At 50.0% G+C, this 26,118-nt stretch overlaps 1 protein-coding gene across 1 annotated transcript in view; it reads right to left on the reverse strand.

Annotated features, from left to right (window-relative positions):
• Positions 1–21,896, reverse strand: part of LHX4 (LIM homeobox 4) — a gene marked incomplete at both ends in the record, with an annotated part of 42,096 nt that extends 20,200 nt beyond the window's left edge. Inside the window, 2 exons of the mRNA XM_082834432.1 lie at positions 4,043–4,214; positions 21,821–21,896. Coding sequence (XP_082690558.1) covers positions 4,043–4,214; positions 21,821–21,896 — 248 coding nt within the window. The remainder of the gene's footprint in view (positions 1–4,042; positions 4,215–21,820) is intronic.
• Between the last annotated feature and the right edge of the window lie 4,222 nt (positions 21,897–26,118).

Consider the following 26,118-nt stretch of genomic DNA (forward strand, 5'->3'; position numbering starts at 1 on the left):
GTGCAACCTTCCGACAGTACTTCTTTCTGCCTGTGCACACACCAACATCGCCCTCTGCTGCCAGTCACCAGTACGACCATGTCTCACAGGCTGGAAGCTAGTGGGAGCCAACCTCCAGCTTTCCTCTCTGTCCCCCTCCCCCACTTTTGGGGTATTGCACACCTCCAGCGGGGCACTCCTCACATTACAGTCTTGAGTCACAAAGCTTCACACAGAATAAAAGATGCCCCTGGAATTGTTCAAAGCAGTGGCCCTGCCCCTTGTTATAGGCAAAGAGATTTAAAATATTGATCCTGGAACTTAGAACCACAGTGTTGATCGGTGAGGTCAATGAATCCTGCCCTCTGCCTCCGAGCCAGGCTTTGGGGCAGATATCATAAAAGGACACTGCTTTTTCTTTTTTCTTTTTCTCTTTTACTTCAAGGAGCATAGAGAAGATGCCTCTGACCAGGCATCTTCCAAGTGCCACGGGCACAAGCGACGGGCAAATACAAGTGCACGGCACCTGCTGGCTCTCTCTCGAGGCTGCTGGTGGTGACACCTGCAGCCTGGTGTGAGACGAGGGAGGGACCTGGGCTGCCTGGGACTGCCCTCCCCTCCTGCCCCACCTCTTGTTCTCTCTGCTCCCAGTGTCCCTCTGCACATGTGCCATCTGAAAGCAGGTGCCTGGTGACCTTTAATGAGCTGTAATGAGGAGCAGACCCACGCATTCTGTGACCAAATCACAGCCTGAGCCCCAAGTGGGCAGCAGGTCCCAAAACCCCTGTGGATGGGAGGTGAGGCCGCTCTGACCGTAGACAATTCTCCCTCTCTGTCCTCACCAAGGACTGTGACTTGCTATACCAAACCGTACTGCAGATGTGCCTTCCTGTACCAAACAGCCATGGTCCCCAAAAGCTGGGTGAGGCCTGACTGCCTGTAAATCCATGTGGCCCCCCTATAGGGCCTCAGAGGTGCCCGATCTTCGTGTCTGATTGCCCCTCCATTGGCAGTGGGAGAATCACTTCAGTTTTAAATTTCTCTCCACCCAGCAGCCCCATCACAGAGGTAATGACCTGGTTTCAGCACTGAATATGCGGCCAGCTCCCCTGCTTTACAAGAGGATCCAGTCCTGAGAGTGGGCTACTTTAGGAAGCAGAGCAGTCCTGCGGAAGGAGAAGAACTGGGGCTAAATAACGGAGGCATCCTGGGCCTCTGTGACTCGCAGGACGCCAAGCCAGGTACGGAAGAAACTGGTCCCCACAGTGCGTTGTGAATTCACTATGTAATCTACTGTCTGTTGCGTCAAACCCAGCGATGGCCTGTGGGCAAGGCTCGGGGCCAGGTGCGTGGGGAAGACAGAAAAATGAGTGACTAATAAGCCTTTCCTCAAGCCAACGGGGAAGATCAAACAGGTTTGTGAGGAATGAGCAAAGCAGGCAGCTCGTGCTGAGTCATCGGGAGAGACAAGGGGCAAGGTGGCAAGGCCACTGAGGGGCTGGACTCACCGTCATGGAAGGATGGAGAGACCTTGAGGGGGTGGACCTCATCCCTGGACGATGAAATAGCTGGGAAATGGGGCATCTTGCTGGGGGCATCGGGTACCCAAGGAAAGCAGTGAGCTGGATGGGAGGCTGGGCACAGGGTGGAAGGCTCTGGCGGCACAGTGCTTCTGGGATATTCTGTAGGCAGAGGGGGCCCTGCTGAAGGAGCTGGGGTCGGGGTGTCAGGAGCTGAGCTGTGCGGGGGACGCTGGTCTGGTGGGGAGGTGTGTGGGCAGCAAAGTGTGGAGAGATGAGTAGGGACATTACTGATAAGCAAGGCCATGGAGACAGGGGCCCAGGGCAACGGCCTGGGTGAGTAATTGTCACTCGTATTTCTGGTCTTGGGCTAACGGCTCACAGGCCTGTGCTAACCCCTCCTTAGCCCATAGGCTGGGCTCCTCCCGGGTCTAGAGCGACCCTCTTTCCTTACCACCACTTCTCCCAAAGCCAAGTCTACACTGCAGCTGCTGCCACCTCCCTTTCCCCCACCCGGGGGCAGCCAGTCGAGGTCCAAACATCAGATAGGGCCCTAGGGCAAGGCCGGGGCTCAAAGGAGCTTCTCTGCTGACAGAGCCCTAGGTCTGTGGTCCTGACAGGTCTTGCCTGAACCCCAGCCAGAATTCTGACCCAGGGACATCTCAGCACCTATCCTGGAGCTCACCGAGGATTTCCAAATAGGAGGATGATGCGCTGGCCCTGGAAGCAGGGACAGCTCAGCAAACCCCGACGGCCAGGCCCACGCACCTATGTCCTCCTGCCCTCCTCCCCCCACGCACGATGACACTCGTCCCATCCAGGGGCCCATAAGAGCTGCCATGGTGCTCGGCCACGGCATCCATGAGGGAGGAAGGCAGAGGCAAACGTGCTGCTGAGAAAGGATGTGGGCAGAGGGGACGGAACCACGTAAATGCCAAAATAAAGGCAACAGGGCGAGGGTCAGAGGTGGGGAGAGCACAAGGAAGATTGGGAGAAAGGGGAACAGTCCACAGAAAAGACTTAGAGGAAGAAGCAGAGGCCCATCCCTCAACTGGAACCATCAAGGATTCATTGGGTTTGCCTGTGCTAGCTACTGCCCCACCCTCAGGGAGCTCAGACATGCACACACACACACAGATATGCGCACACACACACACACACACACACACACTCTCCCAAGGACAGAGCAGTGCTCATTTGACCAAAGTGTGATGGTGACAATGAGTGCTACCTTCTGAACACAAGCCACAGAGGCAGCCCCTGTGGTTACCAAGATCATCTTTAAAGTGCTTTTCGACTCATATTGGAGTAATCAAATTTGAGAATCGGAAATTCAAATCACTTATTCCCCACAGTTAAGCCTTGGGGAGGATTTGTGAGAGATCACGTTCTGTGTCAGGACTGGCACCTCTCCCTATTTCTCCTCCCTGTCTCCAGAAAACACATCCTCTGAAGGACGCACACCATCTCTCCGGGGCTTGTTCGTTTGTGCCCAGTGTGTCCCGGTGCTGGCGAGCCTCCCGGCAGTCCCACCACGCTCCACGCACCCCATGGGCCACCCACACTGGGCTCTGTGTCGCTGACAGACACCCCCCACCTCCTGCTCTTGGCTTTGCTGTTACCAGCTGGCCCACGTCACTTGAGGCATCAGCCTAAGTGCCTCAGGTAATAAATTCTTGGAGAGAAGTCTCAGACTAAATGCCATGGAAAATAAATTCTAGGAGATCCCCTCACTTTGACCTAAAGTTCCAACATGATTCGTTTCTGATGGACCCAACCCCAGAATGAAAAATGAAGGACAGTCTTAAGAGCTGATACGCATGTATCAGGCAAGAATCCGAAGGAATTTACACATGTTGACTCATTCAAAACTAACAACCCTATGATTATCATCCCCATTTTACAGATAAGCAAACTGAGACACAGAGAAGTTAAATAACTTGCCCAAGAGCACACTGCTAGTAAGTGAGTTCAAACCCAGGCAGGGTCTGGGCTCTAAACCGTCACACAAAACTGTCTCTTTGTCATATTTCCATTGAAGTTGATGGCACTGTCTGAGCCTGGCTCAACCCCTACCAGGAGCAACACTTCTCTGAGACCCTAGGAGCAACCATAGAGATGCCCCTAGATTTGGGGCACAAAATTCAAAGTACCACTCTGAAGGCCGCAGGAATGATACAGCCAAGTGCCCTGGGGCACCAACTCACCAAGACAGAGAGAGCAACTCGTTCTAGGATTTGCGGGGATCCTTTGTCAGCCCCCATGGAGAAGTCTGGCTCTTGCCTCCTGCTGGCTCCCCACCCATGGCCCTTGCAGAGCTCAAGTGAGGCCGAGATTCTGGGCCTCAGGGGGTGATGGGGCCGGTGATCAAAAGGGGGCCCTCAATGAGGAACAGCCTCTCAGCACCAGGATTCACCCACCCCACCCAGGGTGGACCCCCGCCCTCCCCACCCTGCCTTACTGAGAGCTTCCCCTGCACTGCATGGGGGAGGCAGTTAGATCAGGGCAAGGAGAGCAAGGTGCAGCCCCCAGCTCTGACTTACTTGAAGAAGTCCTCCTTGCAGTAGACGCTCCCGGCCCTGGAGAAGCACCTGTCAGCTAGCTGCATCTGGCAGTCTGCACACTTGAGGCAGGAGCTGTGCCAGTGTCTGTCCAGGACCTTCAGGATGAACTTGTCCAGGATATGCTGGTTGCAGCCAGCACACTGGGGGATCTCTGTGGAGAGAGGAGAGAGAGGCAATGTAAGACTTCTGTACGGCACCACTAACCAGGTGCTGTTTGGATGTCTTCTCATTCTGCTTGTTTTGGGAAAGGACATGAGCCAAACCCTCAGGGCTGCCACATACAGTTGTACAGGTTGTACACTGCACAAAGGTGCCTGGTCAAAGGAGTAGGTTGGGACTGAAATCCAATCCATGCTTTGCTGGCCTGGCTTTGGGTGGCTTTGACCCAAAAGGGTTGCCTGTTTCTAAGAGCACCACAAGGCTAGCAGCATCAGCTAACTCCACTTTTGCCAGCTGCAATTCCACAGCCAATGGCCAGGAAGACCCAATAACATTCACCTTTATTTCTATGACATTTTCACTACTGGGTAGAATCTGTGCTAAAAACCTCAGCCTCTAAAGTAAGCCCTGCCTAAGCATGGATTGAGAGGTCATCTGGCATAAAAAAGAAATGATATGTTGGGGGTGGGTAGTGACCAAAATCCATGCCTGAAGGTATTCCTGGAGAGAGAATCTCAGTATTTTTTTAAATTTTATTTTATTTTTTTTTATACAGCAGGTTATTAGTCATCAATTTTATACACATCAGTGTATACATGTCAATCCCAATCGCCCAATTCATCACACCACCCACCTTAGTGTCCATACGTTTGTTCTCTACATCTGTGTCTCAATTTCTGCCCTGCAAACCGGTTCCTCTGTACCATTTCTCGAGGTTCCACATATATGCGTTAATATACGGTATTTGTTTTTCTCTTTCTGACTTACTTCACTCTGTATGACAGTCTCTAGATCCATCCACGTCTCTACAAATGACCCAATTTCGCTCCTTTTATGGTTGAGTAATATTCCATTGTATATATGTGCCACAGCTTCTTTATCCATTCGTCTGTTGATGGGCATTTAGGTTGCTTCCATGACCTGGCTATTGTAAATAGTGCTGCAATGAACATTGGGGTGCATGTGTCTTTTTGAATTATGGTTTTCTCTGGGTATATGCCCAGTAGTGGGATTGCTGCGTCATATGGTAATTCTATTTTTAGTTTTTTAAGGAACCTCCATACTGTTCTCCATAGTGGCTGTATCAATTTACATTCCCACCAACAGTGCAAGAGGGTTCCCTTTTCTCCACACCCTCTCCAGCATTTGTTGTTTGTAGATTTTCTGATGATGCCCATTCTAACTGGTGTGAGGTGATACCTCATTGTAGTTTTGATTTGCATTTCTCTAATGATTAGTGATGTTGAGCAGCTTTCCATGTGCTTCTTGGCCATCTGTATGTCTTCTCTGGAGAAATGTCTATTTAGGTCTTCTGCCCATTTTTGGATTGGGTTGTTTGTTTTTTTTAATATCGAGCTACATGAGCTGTTTATATATTTTGGAGATTAATCCTTTGTCCACTGGAGAATCTCAGTATTTTGAGAGAGTCTCCTGAGAGAGAATCTCAGCATTTTAATGAAATGTAAAAGATACCATCGATTAACTCGATCAACATACCCAACTAATATGCCTTCATGTACTGCAGACAGGAAAACTAGAAACTGCTTTTCCAGATTCCCTTGCAGCTTGGGTTCTGAAAGTGATTTAGAGTCTGCCAATCAGGTGAACTTAGAAGAGACTTGAATTCAGAACCGAGTTGAATGGAGCCTGCCAAGAGGCAGGCTCCCACTATACCGGTGTGGATCATGGCAGAGGCTACAGGGTTCTTCATGGCAGAAGCAACAACATTCCGGGGGCTGGGAGTTATTCCCAGCAGCTTGGTCCAGAACTGGCTCCACTGAGTTAAAAGTCATCTACTACATATCTGGTAATTGATCACTCTCCACTTAAATAGTGAAAATGGATTCTGTTGTCTGCAACTGAACCTGAACCACTACCGCACCCTGTTCCTGTGCTGGGTGACTTCCTATCCAAGGTCTGTTTCTCTGTCATCCCATCTCTACCAAGGGATTGCTCAGGGGGTTGATAGTATTTTGAGTCACTGAATTAGTTTCAAAATGGTCAGGCTTTCACAGCTGGATGAACAAATAGTGCTAGCATCTCTAGCCATTTTCCCTGGTCCTTTTCCTCAAAAAAGGGAAGGTAACAAATGTTAAGAACAAAAACATAAAAGTGCAAGCATTTGGCCTCCTATGGTTGCCTCGTGATATAGCATGTCATGAGACTGGTAACCCTGGGGTTTCTCACCTCTATTATAAATAGCATTTTTGCTAATTGTTTTTTTTACACACCATCTTTCCCATCAGAAGGTGAGATCCTCAAGGAATAGGAACAGCATTTCTTTCTCAGTTTTGTATCATCCGTGCCTAGCACAATGTCTGGCACACAAGAGTAACGCCACAGATATTTTTCACCAAATAAATTACTGATCAAATCCTCTCTAAGAAGCTCACTTGAAACAGTTCTTCACTAGTTTTTCCTGCACACCCCAAATGTCAATAAAAGTACTAAAACCAAATCTCTCGTGGGATTTCGTGAGTCTAGTGTTTCTTGATTCATAACAAGTTTGTTGGTTGTGATATAATTTTAAAGTGTTGAAATAAGGAATTAGTCTCAAAGCATTAGGGGGAAATTTTAAGCACATCTAAACCTATGTAGAGAGAAATCTTTCTCAAGTATTAAGTCATCTGTATCTAAAACTTACAGACACACTGTTGGGACATTCACTAACTGTCATCGTTAGCCCTGTACACACAATTGTCTATCTTGGACTCAATTAAACCCCAGCACAGCTTGTTTCCTTCATGGTCTTGGCAGCCACCACCATTTGCCCGAAAGTCATACTCACTAGATTCCTTGCCCTTTGACCTGATTCTCAGACCAAAATGCCCCATGAAAACTACCAGATACGTGTAGCCCTGGACACTTGGTACCTGTCCCAGTTCAGATGGGACTTTCTTTTTATCTCAAAACATTTCCTCCTTGGCAAAGAAATTGTTCAACCAATAAGTACTTACCAAGGAGTCCCAGAAAAGTGCTCAACACATGACAGCTACACGAATTTCCATCAAATAAGAAGGGCTAGGTAGGACACAGATGAAGACCACGGATTCTGAAACCAGACTGCCTAATTTTGTGTCCTGGCTCCGCTTTCTAAGATTGAACAAATTACTTTGCCTCTCTCTGCCTCAGTTTTCTCACCTGTAAAAGTGGGGTGATGATAACAATAGTACCTGGTAGAATTGTTGTCAAGGTAAATGAATCAATATACGTAGGATGGGACTTGGTATACAGTAGGTGCTCAGTAAAGGCTTGCTATTATTAGGAGATAAGATAACTGCAGTAACCAGGTGCTCGAGGTGGTGCCGCTGGACTGAGAGTAAGGAAAGTTAGGGGCCCACGATCCTGGGCTTGACCTCATTGAACTCCCACCGAGAATCTCCGCAAAGATGTCAAGATCCCCCCACGGAGGTTCAGAGAGGGCTCACATCACACAGCAACTGTGCCGTGGTTGGTGGGGAGGCGTGCTTGGCACCTCCAGGCAGGTGCCCGTTCAACCACACGCCTGCCTCTCTCCAGGGACCATCAGGGACTGGCATCCCTGGAGCGGCCAGGGAGGGTTCTGAGAGCAGGGCCCTTACCAGCTGGAGGTTGGGAAAGAAGAGGTGAGACTCTAGGGAATGAGGGGAGGATAACCTGGAGCTGCTGTGGTATGACAAGTCCAGCCTGGGCAAGCGGTGGAGACAACACAGGTAAACCTGGCCATTAAGCGGGAAAGGGTGTGGATCTCCCCTGCAGGAATCCGCGTTCGGAGCTGTAGCAGCTGCGCAGCCAGGGGCTTGAGGAAGGAGGTGTGGAGGAAGATTGCTCAGGCATCTTTTTCGAAGAGGGGAAGGAAGCCCTAACGAGAAGCCCTCCGGCTCAGGGAAGAGGTGTGCCGACGGGCGGGTGCCGAGCTGCAGGAACCTTTGCCCCCGGAGCCGAGAGTGCCCGGCCCGACCTGTGTGTCGCCGTGGACCATAGGCCCCGGGGACATGACCCGCTAGGGATGTCTTTGTCCCAGGAGCCAGGCAGCCGGCCAGCGGGGGCAAATTAACCCCTGGAGAGCCCGACGGTTGGGGGTTGGGGTCTGGGGACGACCCTCGGGGCGCGAGCCCGCTCCTTCCCCGCACCCCGCCCTCCCCCCGGGCCAGAGGGCCGCCAATTCCCACCTAATTGTTGTTTGGCCTCCGAGGAAAGCGGTTATATTTCTCCTCCTGGCCACAAATGCATGGGGATGAGGGCGAGGATGCATGCCCGTAAAATTTATTTCGAGCAAGGTATCTACCGGGAGCCTTAATATGATGAGTATTCAAGAGAGAATACATTAAGGCTAATGTATGCGGGAAGGGCGGGCAGGGGAGTTTTAGAGGCTTGGAAGCTGAGGCAACATCATATTTAGGAACAACACTAAAAGCAGCAGACAGCCATTTCTTTCGACCTCCAGCTTGCAGGGGATGTGTCCGGCAGGGACAGGCTGGGCTGCCCACACTAGGGGTTCTCAGAGAGAGGCCCTGGGACCCAACTGGGGGTCGTTGAGTCTGGCAAAAATGTAAGAGACATACTAAGGGTGCTTTTTAAGTTAAAAGAAAACAAAACTTTTCCCACTGTATTCCACTGTAGATTTTGAGAGAGAGAGCATTTTTAAAAACAGAGATAATGTGGAAATGGTTTAAGAGACCCACAATATACCTATAGTAATAGTAAAACCAGGCAACAAGAGCCTGTTATAAACTGTGCCAGGTCCTAAATGTATGTTTCCTCAATGCGCACAACTTGGTGAGGGAGGTGTTATTATCCCCAATTTACAGATGAGGAAACTGAGCCTGGGAGAGATCAAGCAAAGTGTCCAAGGTCCCACAACGGGGGAACCAGGATTTCAACTGGGCCTGTGTGCGAGATGGGCTCACCCGACCCCAGAGCTGGAGGGTCTGAGACATCACCCCACCTGGCTGGTTCTACCCTGTCACTTTATGGAGGGTAAATGGAGGTGGCTCAAAGCTGCTCTGTGTGCAGTGACAGGAGCAGATGAGCCACTGGCCTCTGGTGCTCCCCAACAATTAGGCAAATGGAAATGTCTGAGGGACAGATTTCCATCCTTTGCACAGAGTATGCATGTGTTGTAGGGGACAGACACCTAATGCCCAAGGAGGGCTGGGAGTGGGAACCCCTGTCCGGCTGATCGCCTCCACCCAGCTGCAAAGTGCCAGCTTGTGGATGGCGTCTGTCAAGTTCAGATTCATCCCTGCCTGTGAGGGGGTGGTGACCTGTGAACTCAACCCCACACTTTAGGAGACGGTGCTCCATGCAATTATTTAGATGAAATAAATGTGTGAAATATGAACGAACTAGAAAATTTTAAAGAGCAACAAATCTTTTTTTAACCTACAATAAATTATGATTTTTTAAAAATAATTTAGAGTCTGAACAGAAGTTATATAGGTTTCCTAAGAGAAATAAAGTTGTAACCAAAATTTCCAAATCCCTAGTAAACTCAACTTATTCATGCAGTATTTGATATCACGAAATTTTACTTTAAAAACTGGAGTTTAAGCAGATCCTTGCAGTCACTAAGACAGCATTTGATCTATAAACTCAGTTCCTGATCCAAGGAGTCGTTTCATTTAAAATGAAAATTTTTATCTTATCTGCAGGAAAGTGTTCTGTGGTGATGCTCTCTGCTGGGGCTCTGCAGAGGATAAACCCAGGCATGAAAAGACAGCAACATCCCTTGAACAGGCAAGGAATCTGTGGAGATGCTGGACCACACAGTACAATACACTCCCATCTGCAGGGCCATCCACCAGCACCCAGGAGAGACACGGCCCAAGGCACAGACCTAAGCCCACAGGGAGAACAGCTGTGTGTACACAGCTATCCAAGCAGACACCATCACACACACTCACACAGACACATACACAAGTCAGATGTACACACATTCACACATACTTACAACATACACAAAGACACAGACATAATCACATATACACTCAGACACACAGAGGAAAACATAATCACGAATAGAGATACACTGAGACATACACATACATAGACAAAGGCACCCACACATACCACATTCACTTAGACACAAGCGCACCTGCACATATTCACATATACTGAGACACGCATATTTAGCACACACACATACTCATATGTACACACACATATACCACAGATACTAACACACACTCACACATGCACATGAACACATGCACACACGTATCCTGATACAAGGGCTAAGGCATTGTGATTCCAGGAAAAAGCCAATTCTTCTGAAGTCAAGCTGTGTCTATGGAAAGGAAGCCACCTCCGAAATGAGGGAGCTGTCCAACTCGAGCGGTGGGGAGAGTGGGCAGTGAGTGAAATAGAAAACTAGGGGGAACTAGAAAGTTTTGCTCAAAGACCTTTTGGGAAAACTACTGAGGGAATTTGAAAGTTTTCAGTTCTGTTAAGAGTTTAGATCTTCAAATTTTTAGGTCTGCCAAATTGTTTACAATAAATCCCAGGCCAGATTTTGAGATTCTGATTCTACCATGTATGTGATTTTGGACAAATTGCTTAACCTCTTTAAGCCTCAATTTTCTTATCTGTAAAATGGAGATAATAACACCAGTCTCTGGGGTTGTGGTGTTGTGTGATCATATCAGTTAATGAGTATAAGACCCTTAGCCCCATAATACATTTGTCCAAGCTCAATGGCCAGCTCCCTTCTCCCTTTTCCTGACCAGCCACCAGCAAGATGGATTTATATATTTAAAGTGTATCAAAATTATTTCATGCTTCTTTATGTCCCAATATAATTTTCCCACCGCCCCCTCCAAAACACTCAAAACTCTCCTCCACACTCCTAGTTCTAAAGCATCTGGAAAATGTACAACCCTTTCTAATCAACATTATCCCAGAGTATGAACAGCAGATAATGCAACATTACAAGATTCAGTTTTTTTGGAATAAAGAAATCTGTCAGATTCTTTCTTCCATAGAATGAGGGCAAATTTGCCACACCTTGGTCTCCTCCCCACATGTGAATGGTGAGAGTGGGGCGGTTAGGACCACCAACTGCCTGACCTCACTTCACTTTTGCTGTAATGTATTCAGGTAAGAAAGGACTGAGTTCATATTAACATTTGAGGCTTCTAGTATTTTTCTTAGAGACATCTAAATGCCCAATGGTGAAGTGACTATTTCTTATTTGATATGAAATAACTAAAAACCCTTTGCCTGTAGCCATAACCTACTTCTTCATCAAGGAAGCTTATAAAACACACAACGTGATGTCCAGCCCTCAAATCACCTGAGTGCCCTAGTGGAGGTACAAGGGGCTTGTTTTTCAGAGTGGTCCATCAAACAATGGACTCTGTTTTAAATCCCCAAATTCCTCCCTTAGTGAAGTTTCAGAAAGCTGGGAAGTGGAAGAGATCAAAGGTCTGATGTGGTCTGTGGTAGATCAAATTGCCCTCAGCCCTCTGGTGATATAGCATAACTATTGTGCATTTTTATTCCCCACTCAATGTTTCTTCCTTTCCAAGAAACTGCTCTCAAGGAACCAGGGGCCACCATGAAACATTTCAGAAATGGTTTGTGTTTGTCTGATCGATTTTAATTCTTTGAAAAAGTGTGCTTTCTGTCTCTTTGGTCACAGAAGATGAACAACGTGAGGAAAAACATTTTTTTCCACTAAAGAGACTAAAACTAGAACCAACATACTTGACGATGACTTCTAAAATGTATTTAAGAAAGTGTACCTTTCTGGGAAAGTGGTTTAGAATTTCAGATATTTCCACTGGACTCATAATGCAAGTGAATACTGTAATATTTTAAAGACAGGTATTCTGTACTGGTCGGAATAGTGTTCAGAACAGATTCATATTTTGTAAAATTTGGACTTCGATGGGCCGCTTTGGAATCCTGCAAGACATTGCTTTTTCACTACCTTTTGGACAAATAGAGTTCTTCTTTTTGTTTCACAAACAATTTGGCTTGACAGCCTAGTGCCCAGGAAAAGGTTTTCCTTGCTTCTTTCTGGATAGGGAGCTGGTCCAGGGGAGATGCTTCCAGGGTTCCCCGTTTGCAGACCCCACAGTGCTCCCTATCGGCTTGGCCATCCCCTTAAGACACCCAGGAGCACTCCAGCCCGCGGAGGGTGACTCCCCCTGCAAAACGGAACCATGATCTTCCTCTTTAAGTTCACCAGCACTTTGAACTTTGTCAAGTACTTGCAAATCTGCAAGCTCATTTACTCCTCCTAGAGATCCTGAGAAAAGTGAACCTCTAATCTACATTTAAAAGGGTTTCCCTTAGGGTACACAGTTGGGGGCCAAACTAGGGCTGGAACCCTCTCTTTCTCTGGGATAGATTCTGGGGCTGACTGAAGACCAAGGTTTCCAACTGTGTTCACCAAAGCCACCTCTGTCTGGTGGGTTTCATCCCAAATCCTTTCGCTGGTAAGTAGTTTTTTTGAACTCTGTCTTAAATAACATTTTGCCAATGTATGTTTCCAAAACTACACAATTTTATTTATTTGTTAAGCTTTTTTTACTGACTACAAAAAAAGCCAAATGGGGCTTTAAGGAAACACACATATAATTGAAATATTATGCAAACGTTTTTCTTGGAATTCTCTAGTCCTTCCCCACATAGAAGGGGGAGAAAAATTAACGGCAGACAATGCTGCTCTGTTACCTAAGGTTCTCTGAGTAAGAAGGAAGATGGTTTTGAAAAGGCGGGCTGGGAAAATAATCTCAGTGGGGGCTCCTTGATTTCGTCTGGGAATGAAATTCTAAAGTGTGTCAACATAAAGCCACAGGACATAAGTATGACACCAGGCCTGCCTAAACTCATACCTAAGTTCTGGAATATCCAAATCTAAGAATTATAACAGAGGTACAGTTAAATTAAATTAATTAAAAGTTCTGTTATTCGATACATATTTTAAAAATAAAACTTTCCAAATCAAAGTCACTGCCATCACCATTGACAATAAAATCCTGTTTTCTGGTCACAACTCCCCTTTTAAATCACCTGCTAACTGTGACTGAAGGAACAGAGGACTGAGACCAAGGATGCAGTTTATATGACAAATCATAACTAGATGTGTCTGGTTTTTTTCCCCCTCCTGGCTCTTTATTTGCTCTTTCCCTATTAAAGACACTCCATTTTTACTGAACAGCTTAGGGTTTCCTTATTTATATGTTCCCTTATTCTAAACCAATGTATCTTGAAGAGCCCATAACATAATTTTCCAAAATGTTTTCATTAACTTTCTCTTAAGGGATCTCAATAACCTAGTAAGAATAATCTCATAAACAACACAGCTGAAGCGTAAAATTCCAATATTAATTCTTTTAAACTTAAGGATAAGAGGTTTATTGAACTTTGTGATGGTGATGGCAGCATTAAATATAGGAGTAATCTGGGCCAGCCACAAAAATATTGGGAAAAGTAAAACAAACAAACAAAAACACTGGTATCACATTTAAGGTAAATTATATTCTCTAATATAATTCTATTCACTTACATACTTTGAAAATACTTCAGTCTACATCTTATCTAATTTCTAGTTTGTTTTCTAATTTGTCTTGACAAATGACTCACAACTAGGAAGAAGTCAGAAAATCCTTTTCATATCAGAAATGATCACGCCTAACGTTCTATTTTCCCTCCATTTCTCCTCCAGAAGCCTTCCCACCGCGGGTCCTATTTGTTTCATTTGGTGGTTTGACGACCCTTTGAAAATCTCCTTTGTTCTTCTGCTTAGCTCAAAAAATAGGAACCTCTTCAATAAAAGATCAAAAGTATCCTGGAGACAATTTTGATGTTACCATTTTAAGGCTGAATCTGAATAACATTTTAATAGGAGGAGTCTCATAGTCAATAAAATAAGAAATGTAAACATATATTTGCAGGTATAGAATTATCTTCTAGATTATATACTGACACAGAATTAGTAATCTTCAGTAGGATATTGAATATTCTCAGTAATTGCAAATAAAACAGAAAAATCACATTAAACAAATCCATGACAGTCTATGGAAATGCCGTACACATCTATTTCCACTCCATTTTTCACATTTAATCATTGCTAAATCTCCACAACGTATTTTTCTGATGTCTCATTCTGTGGCAATATTCCACATGTTTGGCAACCGGTCCCTCATAAGAAGAAACTTTCAATTAATTTGGCCGCAAGTTTTCTCTCTATTAAGCTATTCCCAGAACCAATCCCTTAACCCCCTAACATTATAATGAAAACAAATTATACTTTAAAGGCATTTGGGCGTGAGATGCCGCAGTAAAACATCTGTGACTAGACCCAGATTGACAGAGGGAAGGGGAGTGGAGCGATCTGAGAAAAGAAATCCACCAAAATAACAACAGGGGTTAGGAGTTGCCTCCCAAGATGATTTTCCAGTCCGCCACTAACACAGTTAACCCAAAGTACATTTTCCAAGGGAGAATCAATTTCAATTTTGCCAATTAAACCCAACCTGTCCACCTACCCCCAACTGCAGTGCCTCAGAATGGTTGATCTGTGTTCCATTTTGATCCGGGTTCCGTAAAACTGAGGACTAAAAGAGGTAAAACCTCACAGCGGCATGTGAGGATTCCTTCCTACAGCAAACAATAGCCCAGCTTCAGGGCTGCTTCTGGTTCTGGACCCAGAAACTGCTCTTCCCTCCCAGGCCTCCTGGGAACACAATGAGAGAGATGGATCTCACCTCTCTGTAGCTTGCTGGGCACTCAACCCCCAATGGCACCCCGGTGCTCAGAATTCCTGCACAAACCCATGCTCCTCCCCGCAAAGATCTCACAAAGGAAAGAAGGAAGAGACAGAGGAAGGAAGGGATAAAGGAAGAAGAGAGAGAGAAGGAATACAGATATTCAAGCCACGATGGAATTTTACTAAAAACAGTAGACCCTGTTCGCTCACGTTTGGGTTACAGGCATTGTTAACAACACATTCCAGGAAGGGAGGAAAGGCGGAAAACCATTACAAAAGTAAGCCCCACCCCCAGCCATCTCGGAACCCAGCAATCTATATACAGTAATGCATCTGGTGCTGCCATAGCAAACTGCTGTTTCAGTCTGTCTCCAACCTTAGGTTTCCCAAAGTGGGTAAGATTACACCTTGCGTCCACTCAGCAGCTAAACTGGTTCCAAGTCTCTCTGCATTCCAAAGCTTCTCAGCCCGAATCCTGATAAATTTCCCTAATGGCACAAGGTCCCTCCATCCAACTCCACCAACCCTCCCCCTCCACAACTCCTTAATTTGGAGAAGATTAGTTTCCCAGGGAAAACCACAAGATATCCACCAGTACTGACTAAATCAAGAGGCTCGAAGGAGATTCCTTAACAACGTGATAGAAAGAAAGGTGAGTCCCTGTTAACTAATTTCCGAATCCGGATGACTGCAGGTGTGACTGTCTCCCTCCCCTTCCTCCGCGGCAGCCCTCCCAGCGCCTGAGTCTCTCCGGGTTCTGTCTGCTAATGCGGTGCTAAGTAATCACTAATTGACTGTAGCACAGAGTGAAAGGACACTAAAATCCGAGGCAAAAGGGAAGTGTTAGGACAATGGAAATATTTAGGACTTGAGGCTGTCTACACCTGGTCAGCGGGGTCATCAGGTCACTGTTCAAAATCCAAGACGCCCCTGTGGGCTGTGTTTTGTCTACTCAATGGAAAGCCATTGCTTTGCCGGTTTCCCGCCTGCCTCGACCCCCACCTCACCTCTAGGACTCGATTTTTAAAAAATCGACCCTGGTATTTGGTCGCGTAGGCGGTCCCCAAGACGTCTTGAGGACTCACGTTGCTCTAATCCCCAGAGCGTTCAGCCTACATTCTTGTCTTAACCCCGCTTTGTTTTCGGCGTGTCAAGAGGGAGGTACAACTAGCTTTGGTATTCCTTCCTTTAACTTCCGCCGCTCCTGGTTTCATCCCGCCCGGGGTTTTGCTAGTAATTCTTCTTCCTGATTAGTTTCACCCTTCAGAATCCTTTAAAAGACATTCGCCCTGGCTTCTTTAAAAAAAAAAAAAAAAAAAGGTCTCATCCGTGATGAAGCCAACCGCTGAGCCCCAAAGAGTGAAGCCTGCGCTGAGTGCCAGGCCAGCCGCGGCTTCCTCTGTAGGATGGTGGGTACAACCCGCGACCCGCTCCATTTCTGCCCGGGCACACAGTGTTACCAATTCCCTCCCCATGTCGAATTTAATTTACAACAACGGCTGCGCAGGTACAGACCTCGTCTCTCTTGAGCCTGCCACATTTCAAGCGCTCTTCAAGTTCCGCTGAGCGCTGGGAGCCCAGACGAGAATGCGGGCAGGGCGCGCGCAGCGCAGGGACCCGCCAGCTGCCTCCAGGCTCTGTGCCGGAGGAGCCGCTCCCAAAATGTGAGAACAGCTTTCTAAGGGTTAAAAAGTCACGGAAAGACTTGTGCCGCCAGCGTAGGGGGTTAATTTTGTCTTCCCAAATTCTTGGTGCGAAATGGGTATGCGCAAGAAAAGAGCTTACTGTCTCCGCTCTCTGGCCGCGCTTCCACCTGCCGCGCCTCTTCGCGCGAAAAAAGTCTGCCCGGCTGCAAACAGGTAGGAAACTGGTTCCGGGTTTGGCCAATCCCAGACCAACAGGGATAATAAACTAGGAAGAGGAACGGGCAAGGTGGACGGTGGGAAAGGGCCAAAGAGCAGAAATGCCTAATGCGCCGCGCGGTGGCCGTCCCTCTTTTGCCCCCTGCGCAGTTGCGACCTCCACTCGGGGCGGCTGGACGCGGTGCGTGCGAAGCCGGCTCCGCGGGAAGGGCCACCCTGTCCGCACCTGCCTCCCCTAGCGAGCCCTCAAAAACCCAGGGCGCGCGGCAGGCTCGCTCGGGACCTTACGCCGCCCATAGGTGCGCAGCAAACGCTTTTGGATGCAATTCCTCGTCAGTCCCCCGGGCCACCCAGGCCGGCGCCTGCCCGCGGGGCGGAGGAGCTCTGCCCTGGTGGCGGCAAGGTCACGCAGGTCGCGCTCCCAGACCCGAGGACGCCGCTCCCGCCCGGCCCCGCCTGGCTCTGGTTTTCCGCGAGGATGGACGGCGACCGAGCGAGGAAACCACTCGAGTTAGGTCCTGTCTCCTCTCTTCAGTCCCGACTTTTCGTCTTACCTAGACACGGACATGGGACCGCTCAGTGCAGACCTTCGCCCCTCACCCGCCCCACCTGCCTGCTCTTTGTCCTGGTTAAATCGTTAATTCCTCTCCCTGAGCGCCCTGAGTCTGCGCCTTCCCAGGCGGGCTCCCCTCCGCCCTCTCTGCCCTCTCCGATCTAGGCAAGGGAACGGAGGAGGCCGGAGCCAGCGCGCCCCTCGGGCGCCCTCGGCCTCCCGCCACCCCAAGCGAGGCACGGCCGCAGTCACCCGGGTTTCTCCAAACTCCCTCTGGCTGGTGCATGGCTCTGGCCCGACGCTGGGACGGGATCCTCACGGTTGGAGAATTTGAATCCCCAACCCGCGAGGCCCGAATCTGCCGACGGGGACAGCCAGTCTGACCTTTAAAAGTTGGCCCGCCCCTGACAATATTTTTGTGACGCGGGGAAGGAGGTTTGTGGCGTCGGGGGCTGCTGTTTGGATATCTGTACTGGAATCTGATGGAATTTCAATCTCTATATTTTTTTCCGTTTTTTTTTTTTTTTCCTGGCACCACGAGAAAAGACAGGAATGGGAAGAAGAGCAAATCCCTGCTCTAGAGTTTGAGAGAACTGCCCACCGGGAAGTGAGTTCACTCCACCCTTAAGAAATGGCCCGCAAGAGGATAAGGTCGGGGACGAGGATTCTAACGCGACCAGTGCAGGGAGCCTCACCCCACGCAGGAGCGCCAGGAAGGGAAGAAAGGGTAGTGAGGCGTCCTGAGGAGTCCTTCGCCCCCATCCTGCCAAATACAAAATCAAATGCCCTTTCCCCACAGCTTCGGGGTTCACATGAGCGCAAGATAGATCTTTTAGGAGACAAGGAAGGGATGGGAGACGCCCGGCCTGGCTTCTCATTTACCACTCCCAGCCTGGACCCGGCGAATCACTCCTTCCTCCCGCGGGGCTGGCCTGCTCCCTAGCCAGCATTCCGGGATGTCCGTTGTCCTTTCCTGCGAGCCCCGGGAGACTACGTGTGAGATGGACCAAAACCGAGGGCAAGGGGCGGATAAAACGCCCACCTCCCTGGACGTCCCTCACTATTCCCAAACGTCTTGGTCAGCAAGAGGGGCCGACAGGACCCAGGTACGTGGGGGAACTGCTGGATTCGGGGAGGAGAGAGGTTCGGAGGAGGCTAAGAGGCCAGCGCTGGGTTAGGCGCTGTGGGAACTCGGACCTTGGCAGCCCTGGGGGAGGCAGCGGGGACGACCCCGGACAAAGGCAGGTGTGCCGGAAACAAGAGAAGCCAGCCACCCTAAATCGTGCGCCAAGTAGCTGGGACGCATCAGTTTAGGACGAAGTCCTTTTTTGAACCTATCCACTGGCGCCCACAAAACAAGGAACTCTGCGCGTGCTGGATGTGACCCCGAGGGTGTCGAGGGTGTTGCCTCCTGCAGAGCACTCCCACCACTCAGAGCAAGGAGCCGGGGTTCGAGTTCCCTAAAAAACACTGACCTGAGGCGGCGGGAGGGGGGCTGCCCCGCCCACCAGTCCGCGCTTTCGGGGGGCGCGGGGTGTTCTATTTCTCTACCCAAAGTTGGTCTCGGATTGCTCCCAGCCTCCTCCCTCCGGATTCTCCCGAGCTCTTGCTCAGGCCTACGCCCCTCAAACGGATAAAGACCCCCGAGTTTGTCCGGAGAAGCCCCAGCCAGGCACGGCCCGATCGGGCGACCCAGGGGCTCTCGGAGCGGGAAGGCCGGGACCTGCTCCGCAACCTCTGCACGGAAAAGCAGAAGGCCAGCAATCGCTTCAAAGACCAGGCCACCCAGGAGCGAGCAGTGTCGGGAGGCGCTGTGTGTGGGGGGCGTACAGGGTGTAAGGAAGAAGGCCACCAAAAGAGAGAAATGATTACATAATTTGATAACGTTTTCCTGAAGGGAATGCGCCTCACCCATCCCTCCAAAGCAAAAGACTATACTGGATTCCAACCCCTCAAACACCCCTAGAGGCCAGGGCACCAGAGGCACTGAGGTTGGGGAATCTCTAGACCTGCGCTGCCAAGTGCTCCATCTGTGGTGGCCCAGGGTGAAGAAGCAGAACCTGGTGGTGGGGCGGCGGGTGACCCTTCCAGTTGGCAGGTTGGAGGGATCCCTGCAGGAGAGCCTTTCTGTTGTCTCCTCCACTACCAGGTTTAAACACCCACAGCCGGAGATTAACCCCTCTTCCTCCCTGAGGCCCAAGGGCATGTCCACCACCCCCCCTCCCCACCATGGAATTCTTAGGCTACTGGGTCCGATGCCCCAAGAAAGAGAATGATCGGGTATATGTGCCAGAGGGGACCAGTCCCCCAGTGCCCAGCACCAACAGCTTAATAGCCAGAAGCCAGATCTGCTGCAATGGGGGAGGGTAAAATCCACACACACCCCCAAAAGAAAAAAAAAAAAGCTGACCCCAAAGCCTTCAGGGATTGGTCCCCTAAATTTTGGCCAGTGCCTCCTCCCACCCAGGCCACAGAACCACGGCAAGACAAAAGGAAGGTCAGACCAACCCCTCCTGGTTCAGCCTTGCCTCACTGGACCACCCTGGGATGAGAGTCCCCTTCTCTACCTCATTAAGTTTTCCAGTTCCAACCCAGACGCCGAGGCCTGGCGAACTGTAGCTCTGAAGGGGAGTTCTAGGCAATTTAGGAAATCGAGATCCTGACGACAAAATCAAAGCTGTCTCTGAGTAAGAAAAACGAAAAGTGAGACCTTCTGAGAGTGTGTCCTGCGCATCCAAAGAAAGGCTGTCAGAGCAAAACCCACCGTCTTACATTGCGCTCCTAACAGAGGCCACCTATGGACCACAACTATTAAAGCACAGCTGTATCGGGTAACAAGGACATGAGTCACACACACCTGTGCCCACTCACACACTCCCCTCACTCGCGCAAAGGTACAATCAACTTAAGCTGCAGCACCTTTGCCAGGGTTTGTGTTTGTGCAGGGGCTGACGATCCACTCCCTCCCTGCCCTCGGTGGGCTGGGGTAGTAAGGAGTCAGTGAATCCCCAACGCCTTCCACAGATACATCTTAACGGTAAATTCCCCAAGGCACAGCGCAGACTTGGAACTGCTTGCCAACAGTTGACAGAAAAAGATACAAAACATAGCTGTAGTATATAGTCAAGGAACAACCTAAGTAGGTTTGAGTGAAGCTATCCTCTTCTAGTCCCTTCTCACAAACTTCCCAGGAAGTCGCGGGGTAGGGGTGTGAGGGGACAGACACGCTCGCCAGCCTGCCTTGGTGGTACTGCTGGGGCAGAAACCATGTCATGGAGAGCCGGGGCGCAGGAGGGCGCGCTGCTGCGCCCTAGTTCCTAGGTAGGCACCCTCCGTGGATGAGCCGGTCCTTACTTAAACCTCAAGGATGTAGCTACCGGTCCACTGAAGAAGTCGCGGGCGGAAGCACAGCCCCTTGGCGAGCGGAGTGAGGGAGCCCCTCTTCTCTCTACCGTGCCCAGGGGCTTTCCGCAGAACCCGCGAGCCTGCGGGGCAGGGCTCACGCGGCGCCAGCCAAGCGAGCGCGACGCCACGGGACCTGCTCTGGCCTCCGCACAGACTCTCCACCGAAGACCTCGTTCACCAGCAAGGAACAGAGAAAATTCTCACTGGGAAAATCCCTGCGCGCGCGCACACACACACACACACGCACTCACCTGAGGATAAACAAGCCCCGAGCTCCGGCCGCCTTCCTAATTTCGGGGACGGGAAAGAAAGCGCCCGCACACCCTTATCTCTCTCCTTTCGAATCTGAACCATACTGAGAGCCTGCTCTCGCGTGCGCCAAGGCTGTACCCCGAGTTCACAACTTCGTCCCGGTGCTTCTCCCTCCCTTCATTCCTCGGCTAGCTGGAATATGGCGAGCGGACTTCCTCACCAGGAGCCGGCAGTCCCTGGCGGCGCAGGCGGCGGGCGCCGCGGGCAGCAGCGGCTGCGGACGCACCAGGCGCGCACGCCCTGCGCGCGGGGACAGCGCGTGTGGCCTGGGCTTCTGCGCCGCCAGCCCCGGCGGCGGGGGACGCGCTAACTTCCCGCCAGCTGGGGTGAAGTTGCACTAGCGGTACTGCGAGCTTTGACCGTAGCCCCCTCCCCCGGCGGGGGAGGAGGGTTTGGGGGACCACCCCAGCGCTTAGGCCTGGCCTGCAGCTCTTTCCTCTGGTGTCTGTCCCCAGACAGCACTCTCCCCAAGGCTCCTAGAAAAAACATGGGCTGGGGATGCGGGGTTCGGTATCCCTAGGCTCGCCTCAAGCACCATCCGGGAGGCTTTCACTTTCGGCCCCCAAAAGCCAAGGGCCAGGCCCTTCAAACGCACTCTAGCTGGTGCCCCTGCCCTGTGACCGCCTCTGCGCCCGGGCCGCCGGCCCCCCGCCCCGCCCGTCCTCTCCGGTCCAGGCTACGCGCAGCGTCCGGCCCGCCCCAAACCGGCCAAAGCTGCCGGCCGTCTCGTTATCAAATTAAGTCAGCGAGAAAGGGGGGTGTCTTACGTTGCATCGGCACACCAAGCATCTCCGGGAGCCCCTTGACAGCCCCCTCCGCGGGGACAGCTGCGCTCTGCATCATCTCCAAGCGAGAGCCAGCGAGTCGCAGTCTACGGAGATTTCTCGTTCTCTCGCTCAAGCTGGATTCAGAAATTTGAAAATAATAAAAAACCCAACCAGACCGCCGAAGTCACGGTGGAAGCCGGACCCTCCGCCTCTACAGGAGGATTCCACAGGCTGCCTGGCCCCCTCCCCCCGCCAGTCCTCAGTCTGTTTCAAATCCCTTTGATCTCGCTCTCCCGGGTTGGTGCACATCCCGGGTTGAGGAGACGCTGTTGCTGCAGCTCTGGCTTTTTTCCCCTCCTCCCTCCCCCCGCCCGCTTCTCTCCCCCTCCCCCTCCACCCTTCGCGTGCCGGCCGCCCAGGAGGCCGCGGTCACCCAGGCATTTTGATTCATTCACACTGCAGGAACGGCCGTGACGTCGCTTTCCGCAGGGAGGCCCGCCCTTCAGCCAAGCCCCCCACCCAGCAGCGAGCGGCGGACCCAGGCCCGAGTGGTGGTGCTAGCGCCCTGAGAGAGGCCGGCCGGGCAGGAGGGCCGGACCGCATGGAGCGGGGCGGGGCCTCACGGGCCGTTCCCCCTGCTCCCCGCGGTGCGGGCTAGCGCCCCGTGTATAAATACTGCAGCTGGCTCGGCCGCGGCAGCAGGTGGTCCCGGACGGCCGCGTCTGGGGCTCGCAGGTTTCCGTGGATCTTCTCAGGGTTCCGGCCTCAGCCGGCGGCTCGTGTCCTCTCCGCCCCTCCGTTCGAACCAAGGGGCGGGGAAGGGCGGGGCAGGCGCTCCGGAGGCCTGGGTCGCACGGCGGTGTCTTCCCGTCGCGCTCTCTTGGTCCCGGGCTTCTCTCGGGCGGACGGAGCGTGCTCCGTAACTAGATGACTCCATCCTCCTCCTCCTCCTCTCCTCCGGCCAATTCCTTTCCCGCCGGCGCTTCCCAGCCCTTGCTCGCTCTCCCCCGCGTCTGGCTGAGGCCGGGCCAGGGACAGCCAGTACTCAGCCTGGAACGCGCGAGTCACGCAGCGGGCTGCGGCGGGCCGAGGAGAGCAGCCAGGGTCTGCGCACGGAGGTGGCAGGGCGCGGGCCCCCGGTGCGCGCCCCCGCACGCCGCGGCCTGCAGCCCCGAGTCGGCTCCTCAGTCCTTCCCCGCCCCGTCCCGACTGCTCTGCCCGCGTCCTCTCAGCTTGTCCTGCCCTCGGTCCTCAGAGACCGCTCTGCCTCAGCGCTGCGACCGCGGGCGTTTTGAACAATTCGCCACCTCGTGTGTGCGGGGCGGCAGCGAGCACACCACCCCAGGGGCTAACCAGCAAAGGCGTGTGTGTTGTTACGGTATTTACAACACACACACACACACACACACACACACACACACACACACACACACACACACACACACACACACACCAATTCTCAACGCGAGTTCCTCGAGGAAATAAAACAGAAGGCCCACCGCTGGGACAGGTCTCCGCCGAGGTTTCCTCATGCTTCATCAGATTCTCTACGCCGCCTGACCGGCAGACGCGGAACACCCATCCCCCGGACCCGGCGGCTTTCTGGATCCCAGAGCTCGCGACACCGCCACCCGGAATTCGTTCTAGAGATGTAGACATATGTGTAATCCCAGCATAGTGGAGTCCAGCCCGGGTGGGAAAGGGAACTGTGTGCTCTCTCCAACTTTCCAGCGTGTCCCCTGCTTTTTCTCCTGGCGTTGTCCCCAAAAAGGGGACACCAGGGTTGGTGAGGGACAAGCATGAGTGTGGGAGCGGATGGCATGGCTGTCAGCGCTTAGAATTTGTTTTCAATGAAGTCACAGTGACTTCTATGTGACCTAGTACTGGGTTGGTATCATCTCTTGCCCTGTTTACCTGCGAGGTAACTCCAGGGCACAGGAAAAAAGCCAAGAACCCGGTGACATTTTCAGTGTTTACCAAAATGTTTTCTACAAAAATTTAGCTAGTAAACAAACACGAGGAAATGCCAGCCTCATTAAGAATCAAAGACAGGAAAAACAAAGCATCGTAGCGCTTACACCTTTTTTGTCTGTTCAATGAGTAAAGGGGGGCGGATGGTAGAATTCAGTGCTGGTGAAGGTTATTTGATACTGCTACTCTCACAAATATTGTTGGTGTGCTTATAAGCTCTTAAATTCGTTTGGAAAGCAATTAGGCAATATGTATCAAACCCATAAATTTTTCATACCCTTTAGCTCATGAAATGCCACTTTTGAGTGTCTATTCCACAGAAATAATAAAATTCAAAACAAGTTTCATACATGAAGATGCTTATTACAGCATTACATTTTGGAGAAAAATAACCTAAAAATCCAACAAAAGAAAAGTAATATACAATTATTGAAACTAATTATGAAACCTAGCAACATGGAAATGCTTGTGAAATACTAAATTTTTTAAAAAGCAGAATGCACTATTGTATGATTATAAGTATGTAAAAATGTTAAAGATAAAAGCAGTGATAAACCCATTGTTGGCTAGGGTGTGGGGAAATTAGAAAACAGTTTCCTGGTGGGTATGCAAAGAGGGACAATGTCCTCTGAGGGCATTTTGGCAATATCTTTTATAGCCCAACAGTGTGATGGATTTGACCCAATCCATACAAAAATTTGTCCACAGTAAATAATCAAGAATATTTATAATGATATAGTTGCAAGGACGTTTAAAAAAGAGAATAACCTGCATATCCAACAGCAGGGGATTATTAGAGTATATAAAATGGAATGATACAGTCATTAGAAAACACAACACAAGAGTAATAATGTAGAAAAGTGTTTGAGATTTATAAGGAAGTGAGGGAAAAAAGAGAATATGAAGCAGTATGAACTTTAGGATAATTATTTTTTAAAGAAGCATAAATAGAAATATATATAAATATAAAAGTGGTTACCTGTACATTATAATTTTTATTTTCTTCTTTTTGCTTTTTTCAGTTTCCTCAATGAGCACGTTATTTTATAAAGTGGAAAAAAACTAATAAAAGTTGTTTTCAAAAACACGGGACAAACTGGAAGGAAATATATCAGAATGCTATTCAGAAGTACATTATGGAAAATAGTATATTAGGGAGATGTATTTTATGAAATTTTTTCTTTCTTCTCTTTTTCAGATTTACTGTAAAGTTGTTATATGTTTTCAGTAATATCCGTAAAAGATAAAATATTTATATGCAGTGAAATATAGAGCATATGTGGTAATTATTTTTATAATTTAATATTACATTTTTAAAATGCTCTCTGCGGCTCCTACTCCCCTGATATGAACCTGCCTGGGTCCTGCCCTCTTCCCACTGCATGTCACTAAGTCATTCACTGGGTGAGGGGCAGCATTACTGTGGTGGAGACTCTCCTGTGCCTAGGGCTGGTTCAGGGGATGCCACTTTCAAGTCTATCCAATGGCAGAGGAGCCCTGGGAGATCCATTTGGCTCTCAGTTCTTGACCTTGTGAGCAACTGCTCCCCCCGCACCCCTCTGTGTTCCCACATGTACACGCAATGTAGCTCCACGAATAAATGCCCTTGTTACATTCCTAAACTTTTCTAGAGGTATTTGCCTCCTGGTATGAGCTGAGTCCCATTCCCAAGGTCTTCCACCAACATCTACATCTGTCAAGGTATTTCACTTTCTTCCTGGGGCCTTAGCCTTCCCATCTAATAATGAATCCCCAATAAAAATCTTTCCTTAAATGTATTTTTTAGTGCCTGCTGCTGCTGCAGATAGCGATAATGATAACAACATAACAGCGTATGGTGGTAATAATAATAACCAACACTTATGGAAAGTTTAAAACTGTGTCAGGCACCAGGGTAAGTGCTTCTACATGTATAATTCCACCTATTATTCACAACAGTTCAATAAGTGGTATTGGTGGATGAAAAAACTGAGGTTAACAGGGGCTAAGCTTGTCTCTACCCTCACAGAATGGAAGAATGGCTGATTCCCACAGAAGGCAGATAATCTCTACTGTGGAATAGCCCAGGAAGACCATTGGGGTGCATCTGTTCGGACTTAAACCTCTGAGCTGACTCAGGGCTTTTCCCACTGAAAGCTGCCCATGGCTGGCCAGTGACGTCCCAGGAGCAATGGTCCTCAGAGCCTCCTCAGACCTGTGCCTTCCAGCTACAATCCAATGGGAGGGTGGGTACCAGAGGATGGCCTGGTGGTGACGTGGCTTTCCCCAGGTCTAAGTTCTGTCAGGGCGTTGGTCAATAGCCAGTAAGAGTATCTGGTACTTTCTGG

This window comes from Leucopleurus acutus (genome assembly GCF_964270905.1).
Source record: "Leucopleurus acutus genome assembly, chromosome: 2".
NCBI classification, from domain to species: Eukaryota; Metazoa; Chordata; class Mammalia; order Artiodactyla; family Delphinidae; genus Leucopleurus; species Leucopleurus acutus.